Genomic DNA, 16601 nt, shown 5'->3' with positions numbered 1-16601 from the left:
GGTAATTTTTGGCGCAAGTTTTGGTATATTTTGATGCTACTTTTAATATATGTTGGCGTAATTTTTGATATATTTTGATGCCACTTTAGTATATTTTGGTGTAATTGTCGTATATTTTGGCCCAACTTTTAAATATGTATTTACTTATGCTTTAAGTACAACTTTTATAAGTTTTGGACTTACTAGTGATTTGATAAATGTAAAATTTATTCATCATAAAGATGTATTTAACAGTTTCAAAAGTCCAAAAATTTATTTAACAAAGCTTCAGAAAGTCCAATGATTTGTTGATTCAAATAAAAAAAATCCAATAACTTAATCATTCTAAATAAAAAAGTCCATTAGATTTTTTTAGATCATTGATCATTACCCATTTCCTTACCGGTTATTTTAAACGGATAAAGGTAATGAAATGACAATTGCCCTATCCAAGTTTACATCTCAACAAGTCATCAAAAAAGTAAGGGTGTTTTGGTAATTGTTGAATCATGTGGTTCAAAATAATTAAGTAATCAGAATGATTAAGAAGCTTTTATGATATAATGCAAAATGAAATATAATTGTTTAATAATTAATAAGAGTAAAATTAGGACGCTGAATGGTTAAGGAAGGCCCAAGATACAAAATCACTTTTTTTTTGTCAAACAAGATTCACCTCTTAACGATTCGGAAAATACATCTTAATGAAACTATTAAAAGGTAAACAAACAATCATTGGGACTAGAAAAATATTACCATCCTCCCATAGCAGCTTGAACAAGTTTTACCCAACAACTACAAACAGAAATCAATATTAGTTACTCCCCAACACCCATTAGAATAGGACTAGGATCATATTATCATCCTCATATAGCAGCAGCATATAGCAGCAGCATATGTTACATGACTTTTCCACCAAATAAGCAGCCTACCGCCTAAAAGCGTTTTCTTCGCTCCTTCGTTGTGAATAATGTGTCCGACGACGAACACTCTCCTCTATGGTGGAGCTGCCACCCTTCTCAGCTCCAAAAACGCTTTTATGAGCAGCATCCAAGAAATTACGCCCACTAGAACTAGCACGTGTAGCTTCCTTAGCATCATCATCAGCAGCCTGCTTCAACCGTTTCCATCTTTGTTCTTCATGCACTTCTGCATCCATTTGCATCTCCTTTAACTTTGCAGCTCTTTCTTCTTCCGAAAGTTTCATGCTGCTATTTCGTCGGTTATGTTCACCGACTTTGTGATGGCGTGGTGGAAGATGCTTTCTATCTTCCCCATCTCTTTTACCAGATTGAGAGCCAATATGGTCTTCCCTATCTCTTTTAGCAGATTGAGAGCCAGAATGGTCTGCCTCATCTCTTTTAGCAGATTGAGAGCCAAAATGGTCTTCCTTATCTCGTTTAGCAGATTGAGAGCTATAATGGCCTTCCCTATCTCGTTTAGTAGACTGAGAGCCGGAATGGTCTTCCCTGTCTCTTTTAGTAGATTGAGAGCCAAAATGGTCTTCCTTCTCTCTTTTAGCAGATTGAGAGCTAAAATGGTCTTCCCTATCTCTTTTAGTAGATTGAGGGCCAAAATGGTCTTTCCCATGATATCTTTCATGTTGATACCTGTCACCATCCCTTACACGTTCAGTTTGAATGTTCCTCTTGTGTTTTGAATAGTGGCTGGAACTGGTACTTCTTTGTCCTTCCCCTTGTCCAACATCATCATCTGAGTTGATATGATGTTTGGATGATGTATGCTTTTCATGTTTCAACTTCTTGCGGTGATGTTTTTCTTTGTGCTTTTCTCCATCTGATGTTTTCTCCTTGTGCTTCTTTGCTTCAACCTAAGAAAGAATAAGATTACGATGGTCAGATACAGCCAATAAATTAAGCAAACATATGGAATGCATTCACAATAAAGCCATATATCAGATATCACATGTTAACTTACAGATTTGTGGATCATAGCCATCTGGACTGGATTATTCTTCACACGAGCTAGTGCTTCCTGTTCACGCTGCTTTATTAAAAGCAAGGGATCGGAATGCAGTTTCCTCCATGCATCATTAGCAGACTGAGGCTTATCTTCAAATAAAGCCCCTGGCGTAGAGGCCTGTTGCACCATAGATGATTAAATATGAAGCACCCAGAACATATAAAATATTCAAAAGTATAAAAAATAATGTTAAATTAAAAATACACAGAGAATGTGATCATGGCATATAATACAAGGGTAAACGTAGTTATAATGGTATCACTTGGTTTCAGGTGTATCTTGGAATATGCGTCAGCAGTTCAGAGCAACTGATAAAGGATTTGTAATTTTAATAGAAAAATCAATTATATTCAAATTACTTGGTTTCAGATGTTGGAAGATGAACCATAGTCCGATAATGAAAACGGGCCCCTTTTAAAAGTTTCATCTACAACAGCAGCTAAATTGCTGTTGTACATGTATCTAAAAAACTACTTGTGTACATGGCATCCAGAGTTGGGATATAAACTCATTTGAGTCAACTACATGTAATCGGTCAGAGTTAGCTCAAGTCCCTATTAGTTCAGAGTTGGGATACAAACTCATTTGGTTCTACCCCAGCAGCCAGGCTAGTTAACAAGGCTGTTCTTTTATCATTTTCATTTTAGTGTTTGCAGGTTCAGCCATGGTAGTGGCGTATGTTGTCAAGGTTTGCCAGTTTGTTGGTCATTGTTGCATTGCAAATATGTAGCTATCGGGTGTTAGGGGTGTAAGGCAAACAACTTCATGTTGTTAGAATAGGATTGCAGTTTCACTGTAGTAATGATTGGTGTATACCTTCCTCAAGTGTAACCTCATTGGATCTCCTAGATGCAAATCCTGTTTTCCCCCAAAAAAACCTACTGTTGTATATCGCCATGCTCAGATGCCAACAGCAGCAGATCCACCATCAAGTAGCAGCTGGCTCTCATCCCCATGCTGGCAACAGTCAGATACCGGCCCCTTTTCCTAGTACATATGACATTACCGATTCCACATTAGGAATCCTAACATGTTTCTTTTTAATCAATAAAGAGGCTTCATCTACGACTAATTTAGAGGGTGTAGAGGGAATGTCTCTTCACCCTCGAGGTGTTGAATTATGCAGGGAAGCTGTCTGTTGCATATCAATGACTGACAAGCACCAGAAAAGCCTGAAGAACGGTGGGTTCTTTGGGTTAAGCACTTGCATGCATAAGTTACCAAGAGTCTTTTGATAGAGACTCTCTTGGTGTTCACCAATTTAAGAGTTTGAATGGGCCCCAAACACTTTTTCCTACATTGAAGTCTCTTATAAGGCCTGAAGAGAAACCTCATAACCAGGCGGTCCTCAAGAGAGGGGACACTGCTCAGATTAGACCCATCAACCTATCTCATGAGCACTAGCTTGCCTTCGCCAGGACAAAGCTCATCATCCTGTCCCTTGGGAGGGTGCTTTAGGCAGGGGCGGATCTACTGCATACATTGTAGGGGTCCTAGGCCCCCAACTAACCCACCAATTTTTTTTAAAAAGGCTATAAAAAATTGTTTAGTAGATTTTCTTGTTGTGCGCCCAACAAGAACAAGGCAAGGGCCCCCAACTTGAAATCCTGATACTTAATCGGTCCATTTGCAGCATACACAGATAGGTTCGTTCGAAATATAAAATATAAAAATTATAAACCTCGAGTCAATAAACGAGTTAATCGATCACGAGTACGAGCCCGTAAACAAACATCGAGCTCGAGCTCTGTAAATAAAAAAATATTCGAGCTTGAGCTTAAGCCCTACATTGAAAAGTTGTTCGAGCTTGGGTCAAGCTCGAGCCTGGTGTAATTTTTCTAAGGCAAGCTCAAAAAACCTACTACTCGACTCTCCTCGTTTACACCTCTACACACAGACACAATGACAACGCTCTCATTTTTTACTCCAGAGTCCAAACAAACGACCACTCACCACTAGGCACTGGCTCATAGCTCAGGAGCTCGAAATCGACCACCAAGTGCCAACATGTTAACTGAACGAGTCGAATTTTGTTTTAATGTGTAATTTGTTCATTTGCTTTAAGTTTAAACTATATAGAAAATATATATAATAGTAGAATAATGAGTCAGTTTAACCAAATTAATAAAAAATCAACTGAAAACCGACTTGAATAAGTTATTTTTATTCAGTTAACTGAACCGTTTAAGCCGAAAAGGAAAACCCAAAACCATTTTCATCCAGAATTATTCCTTCGGTTTTGAAATTTTTCTATACCCCCAAGTCCCAACTATAAAAAGTTTCTGCATTAGCCACTGGCTTTAGGTTTCCTACTCTGATAAGGCCCACCACCTGTTTTCAAGCTATTCCTCTGCACATCAAGAACTTTAGTAATTTGTCTACCCCCAACCACCACTATGGAACCTCACTTCACACAACTTTCTGTTCAATTTCTGGTTTTTCATATGTTTATCTTATCCGGTAAGATGGTTGATAATCAAGAATACTTCCTCCAGTTTTTTTGGCTGTTCAAGACCCCTCTTAAACTCAATAACTCAATTAGGATATAGTGGTGAATGTGTGTAGAAACCAAGTTTAAAATCTAAAATAATACAACCATCTGCCTCAAATACTCAGTTAAATACTCTGTTTGATGACAGAAAAAGTGACAAATTTTTGAAAGATCATATACAACACCACTGATCCTATTCTTGTTCATATCCATGCATTAATCCACCATCAAGAGGCTCTGGAGCATCTACAGCCATCCTATTGTAGGGAACAATTTAAGCCTTAATACTTTACCAAATTCAATAGGTTTATGTCAAACTCCAAAAAACTTATTACAACATGGTCACAAAGAAAAATAGGGATAGATATTGTTTATCTTCAAGGAGTGCCTCCTCCCAGACTCTTGTCCAATTTTCTAAGCCACTGGTCATTTCCTAATTGTCATCCACATATTATGTATTCTTGATGTACACATCTAAGGTGAGATCCTACGCAGTTAGCGTGGTCGTTTTCAAAGATCGCTGTTAGGGACGTGATATGAACTCACAGTTATCACGTTGGTAAAGAGATAAAAAGATTAAGCTCATAAAATAAATACAAATATATATATGCACACACATATACATATATATAACTTTTTACATATATACATATATTTAAATCATAATCAAAGTGGTGACCAGTGTCCAACCATTAAGTCATTGACAAAGTGGTGTTGATCCAACCATTAACATCAGTTGCAGAAAACACAAAACAGAGACATGTTGAACTTGACATCCGAAAGTGGTGTCCGACCAGAAAACAGAAACCAACAGCAAAAGCATTGAATTCCACAAACTGGAAGTGTGGAAGGGACCAATTGCTGACTTTGAAGTCTGGAAGGGATGAAGTGGAAGGAACAAATTGGAATTCTAGAAGCATGGAAGTGTGGAACATGGAACAGGAAGCCTTGACAGGACCAATATGTGACTAATCGTTGCCTTAAGTAATGGGTCAACTAAAACAAAACCCAATCTCAAGCCCTAGTCAACGGCTAAAATAGAAGCCGCCAAAAAAGAAGCCCATTTAACAAAATAACTGCCAAAACTACAAAAGCAGTATCTCGGCTGCTACTTTGGGTACCAATAGCGGTGAATAGCACCGCTATTTGCACCATCAGTACCACAATTAGCCCACCACTATCTCTCATACCTCTGCTAACCGCTATACTTACGGGAAAAGAAAGGAGAACTTAACCTAGCATCTAATTGCAACTATTGCAAGAAATTGTGATACAAAGACTGATCCATTTGATAGGGTGAGAGCCATATCGCTCTTGTTCATCTGTGTCCTCCTAATGCAAAGACTGATCCATTTGATACCCTTTTCTAAAGGGCAGTTCTGTCAGGAAAATATTTTCACACACCGGGATCATCCTTTCAAATCAGTTGCAATACACTCCAAGTTGCCAGTTTAGCACAGACGGGTATACCTTATATCTATTTCATGAAATGTTCTTTACCTGGATGATTAATTGGTTCATTGAATAACTTAAATTGCCTACTTAAAAATGATTTTGCACTGGTTTCAATATTTATGATTTTCTCAGTAATAAGTACTAGGAACAAAACAAATTGCAGCGAAAAGAAAATTGCATCAGACAATTAGGTACCTTGTTCGCAGATGAGGGCTGTTCAGGTTCTGCCTTAGCGGGAAATGATTCAAGAGCCTTGAATCCATCAGAATTGCCCTTCCCTACGGCTAATCCAGAATCGTATAAGAAATCCAATCTTTCTTGCTTCCTGCAATACTTATAAATTCGATCTAGAAATTGGTACAAAAAAATTTAAAGATAAAACCCTAACCCTAATTCTTCAATAAATTAATAAGAAGTGAGAGAGAGGCTTACGGAACTAAGCCGGCTTGTTCCTGAAGGAGACGAAATTCGGATCTCTCTCTTTCTTCGTGGATTTGCTTCCGGAGTTCCTCAAGCTTCTTCTGTTCAGCGTCATGCTTCTGCTCTGCTTTCCAAACATTTTCTATGTTCCGTAGACTACCCGTGTGCCACCCTTTCTTGTTCAGAAACTTCAAGGCCATTATTGTTGATTAAGAAGAAGATGAGATTAGAAGTGATTCTGGATTCTGGATTCTGGTTTGTGGAGCTGAAGATCGACAGCAGCAAATTTTGTTTTCGATGGTGCTTGATTCGCTTAACCGGTTATATGTAAAGTAAATTACAAATTTGGTCCTTGGGGTAACGAAATATAAATTTGTGACCCTTTGGTTTAAAAAGACAATGAAAATGATTGTAGATGTTTGGTATTATATTATGTAATTAATGATTCACAATGGGTTAAAAACTATTCCATCCTCATGTTATTCTTGTATCTTCTTAAAGAGAATAATGAGTATTTTTGGGACTTCTGACTTCTTTCTTAAGAACTCTACTCATCAACCAGAACTAAGATGTACTTTCTTCTAGAGAGATTTTGGGTAGAAACGGAACCACCGAGGGTATGTAGAATTTCCAAAGTTTCAGAACAAGAGGTATTTGTCTTGGATTTATGAGCAACCCTCTTAATTTTGCCAATTTCATAAGCAGAACAGAGATGGTCATTGTCAAACTTGATATCCAGAAGACCTTTGACTAACTTATGCTTGTTTAACTTGTTGATATTTTAGAAATTTAAGTGAGGAAACATTTTGTACCACAGCTAGCATTCCTTATTTTCTTTTAGAAACAAAACAGAGTTTTTCTAGACTGACAGTAGAAGTGAAATCTATGACATATAGATCTCCATGTCTCTTTGCCCTCAAAAGTTCTTGATGGTCTTGGGTTTCAATAACACAGTACTCGTCTTCAGATATGACTCTAAACTTCTTGTCATAGAACTAGCTAATAATCAACAAATTATGATGAAGTCTATTTACATGATGTATTTTGGAAACAGAGATGTTTCCTTTTATTAAATCACCATTTCCTTTAATTACTCACAGAGACTCTCATTTTATCTTTATATGAGGATAATTGACTTTTGTCACCAGTCATGCGCCTTGAGCATACAGAATCCAAATACCAAATTTGCACATGTTGTTTTTTGCAAAAACAAATTAAGGAGTTTTAAGTACTCATCTCATTATGGGTCTTTTCTTGTTAGCTTTAGGGACTGGTGGTTTGCCTTTGGTGTTTTTAGACTTAGGCTTCTGTTTGGGAATCTTTTGTTGAGCCTTTAGATTTTCATGTATAAACATGGGCTCTTGCAGAATACACTTATTTCCCAAAAAGTGCTTCTTAAGTTGATTCAAGATATTAAAGCAAAGCATGCAATGATTTGACTGCTAGTTAACTCTTATAGATTTCTTTGAATTTGAAGTTCTAGCTATTGAACCAACTTTCTCAGTGATTTGATGATGACTCGTTTACTTAGTGAAATTACATAGTTCTGTATTAAGTGTTTTAGTTTTAACAATCAGATATAACTGAGTGATGATGATGACTTTTTTACTTAGTGAAATTACATAGTTCTGTATTAAGTGTTTTAGTTTCAACAATCATATATAATCGAGTCTGTTCAGTTATAGTTGAATGCGTAATACAAAAATTTAGAACTTAAGTAAATCCTTCAAGACAAACTCACACCAAAATGAAACTTTAGTGATGTCAAAGAAGTAGCTGAAAATAAAGTTGGTCTAGTCGGGATCTGAAGAGATATTCAGTGATACCATGACTATCTACCTAATAGTGTGAAATCTGACCAATACTCAGCGATAGCTAAAGAAGTCCTCAGCAACTCATCTCTACAGTTAGATCAAGCCTTACAATTCAAGATGGTTTTGTCTTACTCTCTTACACAAAAGTACATACCCCATACGTTGACCAGACAAAGGTACGGTACAATTTGCTTTTCTATCTACAAACATGCTTACCAAGTATCTAAAGCAACTGTTCATGAGCAGCCAAAAGCCTGCCATATTTGAAGAACAAGGTCAAGCATTCCACTTGTCACCTGAGACGTGGATTGTACCTCCTGAGGTTCATTTAATGCAATGAGTATAAATAGATAAGAAGAGTCTTCTTCTTAGCTATGCTTTAAGTTCCTTGCAGATTGAGTTCTTTCAAAGGTCTTTTACTCCTCTTGAATACATAAGACTTTAGGTTTTGAAAAATCTATTTTTTGAACAAATGTAATGTTAAAAGTGAATGAAGTACTTGCTTCTCTATTTCAACATATGATCAATATCATTATAACTCAAAAACTTCCTATCAACTCCACAGTTGATCTTTTCATACACATTTTGTGCATCTTTGTATTTCTTGATCAAGAGTTCATTAGTCATAAGTTTTTGATGTAATACTTCCCTTTCCTTTTGAAAGAAATTCTTAAGAGTAACAGAGTTTAATCTTTCAGATTTAGAAGCATTTAGCTTCTTTTCCTTTTCTTCCAATTATAAATTCATTTTCTTGTTCTTCTCCATAAGCATAGCTACCTTTATTTTTTCTTAGATTTTAAATACTTCGTTCTTTTTAACAGTCTTCTTCTCTTCAGTGAGACGGTTGGTTTCTCTTTTATAAAAATTGGCTTCTTTTCAGGCTTTTCCTTTCTTCCTTTTCCAATTTCAACTTCTTTTTAAATTTTTGAAAATCAATAGAGTTGATGAATAGTCATTTCAAGATCAATTGAAATACTAGTTAGAATTTACCTTTTCCTCTTCAGTTTCAGAGGCAGTGTCACCAGAGATAGATTCCTCTGTAGTGTGATCCATGAGGCAAATGAATGTCTTGTCCTTGAGTGTTGGCTCATCATTAGATGTAGAGTCAGAAATCCAATTTTCTTGTTCTTCCATTAGACTTCCCTCTCTATTGTTATAATTGTATTTGTTTTTGTAATAGTCAACATCCTTGACAAGTTTACCTCTACAGTGAGCTGCATAATGGCTTGGCTTGCCACATCTGTAGCATTTAGCTATCTTTGGTCCTCCTTTTTTTATACATTTATTCTCCTATTTTCTCTCGTACCTTTGGTATTGCTTGTAAGTCTTTTGTTTAGCTTGGTGCTTCTTGTACCTTTCACTTTTGTACTTTCTTTTATGATCCTTATCTTAAGGCCTTTTTGCAAATTTATTCCGAAATTCCTTGGTAATTAATGCCAAGGATCATGCAAATGCACTAAGATTATCATCAGGATCAAAAGATTCTGGCTCTGAGTCACTTTGTATGATCAAGGCTATACTTTTTTCTTTCTTCCTTGCCACTTCTCTAGATAAGTTCTTAATCATGTTTTCCTTCTCCTCTGAAACAATATCCAGAGGACCACCCAGAGACACCTCCCTTTTGGTAATGGCATGTTTCTATGTGGCAAGAGTTCCATAGACATCATGCAAAGACCGGCTATCCAGATCTTGGTTAGCATGTAGAGACATTTCCAGCTCTGTCCATTCATCATTCAAACTTTTGAGGAATAGAACATTGTTCTCTTCTCTGGTTCTAAGGATATCATTTCTTTTGCATTGATTAATGAAAGTGTTGAAACTATCATATGTCTTATATTATGGATTCATCTGGTAATGACTTGAAATTGGTGTAGTTATTTTTGCATTGAGCACACCTATTCTTTTTTTTTTCTTCGCACCTCCTTCAAGTTGACTCGCAAGTTCATCCCAAATCTCCTTAGCAGTATTACAGGAGTCAATAGATTGAAAAATCTCATTGGGAATAGCCATGATAAGTTTACCAAGTACGAGTTTTGTTTTCAAGAGGTAGAGTTTTTGGGCCATTTGGTGTCTAGAGACAGAGTAAAGGTGGAGCTGGTCCAAGATTGAAGTAATAATGAATTGGGAACCACCAACGAGCCTAACAAAAATCAGAAGTTTCTTGGGATTAACCGACTACTACTGAAGGTTCATTAAATACTTTTCAAATAACACTTTACGACTAACGGACTTGACAAGGCAGAATGTCAAATTTGTGTGGTCCAAAACTCAAGATCAAGCTTTCAGAATTCTTTAAATGAAGTTGTTTGAGGTGCCAATCTTATTTCTACTCGAAGAATCTGAAGATTTTGTGGTCTTTAGCGATGCCTGTAAGATGGGCTTGGGATGCGTATTGAAGCGAAGAGGGAGAGTAATCGCTTGCACGTCCCGTCAACTCAAGGAACACAAGAAGAACTACCAAACTAGCGATTTGGACTTGGTGGCGGTAGTCTTTGCATTAAAACTGTGGTGACACTATCTTAGGAGGTTATTACCCTCAAAAGTATTGGTTACAAATTGTAGTTAACTGGCTTATTTAAATTTTCCTTTTTGGAAGGCCCGTATTTTTGATATTTATATACCACATTTTATGTTTTCTTTGGAAAACTTTGTTGTCCCATTTTTGGGTTTACACCATAGACCAATAATGCCAAGCGCCCAAGCCAACTTCGATGTGAAACCTTAACCCAAAAACCCACCCGAGCCCGCCCTACCCAAACTCCCCCCTTCCACCCGATCGAATCACTAGTCGAAACCTTAGAGTTTGGCCCTTGAAAACTCACCTCTAATCGGATTTCATATCTCGCTACCTAAACCCGTCCGATGCTCCCCTAGCTTTTGGTGAGTATTGGTAGATGCTTCACTTACAAGTTTCACATTCAACTTTGAGGGTCTCATTGTTGAGTGATCGTTCTTCAAATAGGGTTTACTTATCTTATACCTTGATCAAACACTGGATGTAGACTAGAAGAGACGTTGAACGAGTTCAACTTTCATTGTCTATTAGTTCATCTTTGTCTTCGACTCGCTAAACTCTAATGAACCTCTCTCAGTCTTGATCTAATACTTGGTATGTTCAAAGTCTATCGCTAGTTGAACATACAATGTTCAGACTTAGCATTGAACATTCTAAAAGTACATTTACTTATCGCTAAAGAATGAAAGGCACTGGATAAGAACAAATAATTCTTTCAAGTGTTTTGAAGTGTCATCATCGAAGTACTAATTAGAGGAACAACAAAAATCATGGCCAAAGCTTCCTTATCTTCAACTAGTTTCAAATCCACAACTTCAACCTCATCACTAAGTCATCCCATTACTCGATATGCAAATTGGTGCCCGAAACATCATACGAACCGTTTACATACGTAGAAGATGATGAAGACCTACTACTATGGATAACAAACACATTTTCATCTTGGCCAGAAATTTTATCGACTATTTGGCGTGCACAACAAATCAACTAATCCTCCTACAGGTAATTAGTCTCGAAAACCACATGACACTAAACGATAATTTAGCTCTGAGACCACATGTTGGGGATAATTTTCACAAACCAATGCACAACAGCCCTGAACAATATAAAAATGTGCACATATGTAACCCAACACCAATTCCAAAGCAAACAAACCCCAAATGTATTCAAATGTACCAACCACGTAATAATGCAGTACTAAATCGATATCCAATAAATAAATGCAAGGAAACATGAACAATTCAACAATTAACATGGCTCAATCATTGCGAGTAGGGGTGCTCATGAGTGGATTGATCAGGTTGAAGTCATTCAACAATCCAACTCAATGTTGGCAGTCTAAAAATTTTCAACCCAACCTGTTTGGGTTGGTCGGTATGGTTGGGTTGGTCGGATTATGTTTAAACGAAGTAAAATCAACATTGGGAATAAAAAAAAAATGAAGGAGCCCTTCCTTTGAAATACGATCAATCATTTATCATTCACGAGAATATATAGTTCATCAAATATTTATGTACTACATATAACTTTCCAGTAATGTCCTCTTTTGAGTTACATTGCTCGTTAATGTCGAGTTGCTTTTTGGTAACTATTAAAGAGAAATACAATAGAGACGTCGCTGAAATTTTCATCAGATTATCGGGTACTTTAGGCCTTACCCAATCTCAACCAAATAAATTCGATTTCCCTAAATTTTTATCATTATATGCATATTACCTCATGTTGATTTTTTTCAGGTTTTTTCGGGTTGGGTTGACAGGGTTGGTCGGATTGATCTGTTCTTTTAGCACCCATAATCGTGAAACAGTGTACGTCTATAAGAGAGGGTGAAACTTTTTATGTTGATCAAAAATGGAGGATCAAATACAATAAGGTTTACCTTTCACAAATATCCTACAATCTGGAAGTAAACCTATTCAATAGCACCCAACTTTTTGCTCAAAAATGGCATAGGGAAGACGTTTTGAGAAGAAGTTAGTAAAAACCTACCTAAAATGGTGTTTAAACCTGTCCGAATGCATCCCACAACCTCATATGCGATCCAAGGTCTCGAGAGATTTAGAAACTTTGTGGCTTGTATTTGATGTGTTTGAATCCTTACAATGTTCTATTTGAATCTCCTCATCATTTTTCAATCAAAACACCGAAAAAATGACTGCTCTAATTTCAAAAAAAGAAAAGAAAGGGTGTATACAGACGGACATTCATTAACCCAACTAACCAATAGAAATGTATGCTACTTATTGAATCGTTCGTTATCAACCTGGTAACTACCAACCGACTAACTAACATACTTTGAGCTATAAAGTAACCGTAGCGACAATACGAAAAGACGACAATAAAGTTGTGTCCGTGGAGAAATATTTGAAATTTTGAACTGGTTTCTTCTGGGGTTGTTGGTGAGAAGCTATCCTCCTATCGATCATGATGATGTTCTCTTTCACGGGTAATCTGCATCGCATTCTTGTTTGGCGGTTGTGGTTGATGTTGTTTAAGCCTGGTGAGTTTTTACTAGTAGTACACATTAAGTTTGATTCAAGGGGTAACTTATGGTTAAAGCTTGGTTGGTTTAATGCAATTTTCTGTTATATACATACTACACATGTATAAAATGCAATTAAGTTGTATCCACGCGAAAAAACCATTTTATTATACGATATTGAATACATACAAATCTCTTATTTGAAAAAAGAGATTTTTTCTTGAATGAATCGAAAAAATGACAGCACCTTGATTCGTGGACATGCAACAAAGCGTCTTAGAAGAGGTTGCTACAACGTAACTGCATTAGATGTCCCCGTAAACTGCAGTCTTCCAACTGTGAGATGTGTGTCTTTGCCAAAATACTACCACATTCCTCAACTAATGCTTTTTCTACATCAGCAATGGTTGCTAACTCCGACATCAAAACATCCATTTCTTCTGCCTGCATTCGACAACAAGATTCTGTAATCAGTAGTTAATCAGATCAAGATGGTATGTAATTTTAACATTTGACAACAGTGTGTGTAGTACAATGGTCAAAGCATGGCTAATGGGGGTAAAAACAGATAACACACCAGAATATAATAATACCAAGCATAAAATCATATAACCCCAATATCTATCTATAAGGACATTCAACATCAAGAATTCAACATTGTGCATTGCTTGCTGTGTAGTGAATTTCTTTTTAAAAATGTGTTGAGATCAAACAAACTCATGTCTCCTATTGGTATTATTATTACCTTAGGCAAAAATCTTTGCACGTCGTGAATTATTGTGTCCATAGTTTTTACCGACGAATCCAAAGCCTCTGCTGCTTCTTTAATGTTAACCTGCCACAAAGTCTCGTATGTTTGCCATCACCAAAACATTTTGATAAAATGAAGACAGAGAGAAGAAAGACGGTTGGATCTTTACCTGAACATTCCCACTTACAGGAAGCCGGAGCAAGGAGTTGGTCAAAGCATTTGTCGCTGCTGACAAGGAACATGTGTAATCTTCTTCCAAAGCAGACCATTCATCAAGATATGGCATCTAAGTTTATCCAAAAAAAATAAATGAAGTCATCTTACAGAAGGGTCATGATGATGAAAAAATTGTTGTAATGCAGGATTGGTGTATGATCTTACAAACTGATTTAAAGTCTGTGAGTCATTAATCTCTGATTACAAGTAAAGCTCAAAAGGGTATATGGAATACACACAGAATACAAGTATAAGTACTCGTTAAGGCCTGGACTCTTATAGCTAATATATTCGCAAATGAGATACAGCCTGGAATTGTCTCCAAAGTATTTTTCTTGAAAAAATGTCTGAATTAGACTCTTCTTTGAACAAGAAAAACTATATATATATATATATATAAATATATATATCAGGTAGCAGCCTTACCTGAGCCTCAAGAATGGTGGAAAGTGCTTTCATTTGTTGTAGTGCCGCAAGTTCGACTTGTTTCCTCTTCACAGAATCACGTAGACGAGATATATCAGCTCCAAGGGAGAAAAATTGATTCTACAGAAAGAAACTGACTTATTAAACATTATGTCAAAGATCAATAGAGAATGATAGTTGGTGCTTTAATGAAGAATAAATGAATGCAATTACCAAATAGTAGGAACAATCCTTTCTATATAATAATGCAACCAGATAAGCACTTGATGGCTCCTTTCTAATGCTTTTGAAGATGAAAATGATGCTAGAAGATTATTATTGCACATATATATACAAATAGATCATGAATTATCTGCCATATACTCATATCATCCAAAGCATCTAACTTTGTCAAAAAAGATTCTTCATGTACTCATGATTATCAGCAATTTTCACTGCCATATGTTCAATATTTACATACATAGTAGCACTCCATGTAAATTGGACTTCCCTTCTCTTTCCTTTTCCAGTTTATGGCATTAGCAGGTCTAAGCCTATCAAATGCATTTAACGATATGCACTAACATGGGTATCCTATGCCAGTAAATTATGATCAACAATAAGGAGAGACAAACCTCCATTTCGGCTCTCTGGGCATCCATAGAGACTTGTGCTTTAGCATTGGCATATCTCCACAGTAGGTAATGGTTATGAAACAGTTTCAAAGAATGGGCGTCTTCTTGGGAAGAATGAGGTCTCTTTCCTTTCCTTGAATCAACTCCGAGTTTCATACTAGTTGGTTGTGGAGGCAGGGTACGGTTTTCCATACTTGTGGTCGGGGGCTTGCAGAGAGTTCTGTCACTGCTTTTGAAAGAATTCTGACTAGCGGATATGGGTAAATTAAGAGATCGGGAGCAAAGTGAAGGTGTTGAGAATTTGGATGATGTTTGACAATTGCCACTGGCAATAGTATTGCTGCCGCTGCTACTTCGAACGAGTAATCTGGTGGATAATGTATCTTCTTCTGTCATGGAAGACCTCGTATCGTGAAGGGCCCGATTTCTGGTGTGTTGGGAGGAGAGAGGTGAATTAGGGCATGAACCGCCCTGAATCGGTTCCAATTCATTTGCGGAGGGGGTTTGAGAAACTGATATGCCTGTATCGTTACTGGAACCAGAAGAAGGTTCTAGACCAAGATTGGATGAGGAGAAGGACAAACCCGTCGATTGCAAGAGTTTTGCAGCATCAGTTACCGACGAACTTGTTTGACGCTGTGGGAGCCTGAACCTTGATGGAACGACTCTATCGGATGCACCACAAGTAGCAGCAGTTGGCGTATCAGGTCTGCACGACTTGGCTGTTCTTATAGATGTTGATTTTGCGATCTGATCTCCATATCCATTCTCTTTACAGAACTTCACAGGACGTTGTTTCCTCAAAGTTTCAGGTTTTGCGTGCTGGAACGGGGTGTCCAAGCTCCGAACCATCTCGGGGATATTCTCATGGGAACAGCAGGAAAATGGTTCCTGTTCTTGGCTGCGCAGCAACAGACGTCTCTGCGACGGCTTTGATGATCTTTCAGGTGCGGGAGTCGAGATGGCGTATTTAGATCTGGAAATGGGCGACTTCATGGATAAGGAATGCAGATCTCCTGCTGATGAAGAAGCTGCTGCTGGAGACATGAATCTGGAGCTGACCTCTCTGACTCTTGGGCGACGATGGGGCAGAGGAGGAGCCCCCTGATCAGCTGGAGCAACTGGTGCCGCCATGGAGTTGCTTGCAGCTTTGAGTCTTGACCTTGAGAATGGGAGATGGAAGAAGATGGAGAAAGTAGCCGTTGCTGGATCTCTTTTGAAATGGAACTAACGGTTCAGAAGCATCATTATATTACACAAACAATCTTTGTCTTTCTTCAAAAAGCTTGTTTCAGCTTCTATGTTTTATATTTTATTTTTTTAATTTTTAAAATTTATTATTTTAATTCCATAAATTAAATAGTGGATTTTTCTAAATAACGTATTATATTAATTTTAACAAAATTATACTCAATTACATCCTTTTATCCTTCTTCATTTCTTTTAAAAAAATCA

General features: G+C 37.1%; 2 protein-coding genes across 2 annotated transcripts; both read right to left on the bottom strand.

Annotated features, from left to right (window-relative positions):
• Positions 1 to 716: 716 nt before the first annotated feature.
• On the bottom strand, positions 717 to 6624 carry LOC112523233 (pre-mRNA-splicing factor CWC25 homolog). The gene is made up of 4 exons (XM_025132755.1): positions 6341 to 6624; positions 6104 to 6233; positions 1918 to 2079; positions 717 to 1810 (listed from the first exon to the last, which is right to left on the bottom strand). The coding sequence occupies exons 1-4, from the start codon at positions 6526 to 6528 to the stop codon at positions 908 to 910; spliced, it is 1383 nt and encodes a 460-aa protein (XP_024988523.1). The 5' UTR covers positions 6529 to 6624; the 3' UTR covers positions 717 to 907.
• A 6683-nt stretch (positions 6625 to 13307) lies between these two features.
• LOC112523867 (protein ENDOSPERM DEFECTIVE 1) lies at positions 13308 to 16280 on the bottom strand. Its single transcript, XM_025133540.1, has 6 exons — positions 15704 to 16280; positions 15147 to 15658; positions 14533 to 14652; positions 14060 to 14176; positions 13885 to 13974; positions 13308 to 13583 (listed from the first exon to the last, which is right to left on the bottom strand). The coding sequence occupies exons 1-6, from the start codon at positions 16278 to 16280 to the stop codon at positions 13416 to 13418; spliced, it is 1584 nt and encodes a 527-aa protein (XP_024989308.1). The 3' UTR covers positions 13308 to 13415.
• Positions 16281 to 16601: the final 321 nt, after the last annotated feature.

This window comes from Cynara cardunculus, assembly GCF_001531365.2.
Source record: "Cynara cardunculus var. scolymus isolate 2C chromosome LG 12, CcrdV1, whole genome shotgun sequence".
Taxonomy (NCBI): domain Eukaryota; kingdom Viridiplantae; phylum Streptophyta; class Magnoliopsida; order Asterales; family Asteraceae; genus Cynara; species Cynara cardunculus.
Note: the sequence above shows the minus strand (reverse complement) of the source record. Positions and strands in the feature narration are given on the sequence as shown.

Bases quoted from the DNA above. Each gene is read 5' to 3' on its own strand.
- LOC112523867 (XM_025133540.1), bottom strand. From the start codon at position 16,280: ATGGCGGCACCAGTTGCTCCAGCTGATCAGGGGGCTCCTCCTCTGCCC. The intron at 14,177-14,532 runs GTAAGGCTGCTA...GGATAAACTTAG, and splicing joins CCACCATTCTTGAGGCTCAG to ATGCCATATCTTGATGAATG. The intron at 13,975-14,059 runs GTAAAGATCCAA...ACTTTGTGGCAG, and splicing joins CTGTAAGTGGGAATGTTCAG to GTTAACATTAAAGAAGCAGC.
- LOC112523233 (XM_025132755.1), bottom strand. From the start codon at position 6,528: ATGGCCTTGAAGTTTCTGAACAAGAAAGGGTGGCACACGGGTAGTCTA. The intron at 6,234-6,340 runs GTAAGCCTCTCT...TAAGTATTGCAG, and splicing joins GAACAAGCCGGCTTAGTTCC to GAAGCAAGAAAGATTGGATT. The intron at 1,811-1,917 runs GTAAGTTAACAT...ATTCTTTCTTAG, and splicing joins TGGCTATGATCCACAAATCT to GTTGAAGCAAAGAAGCACAA.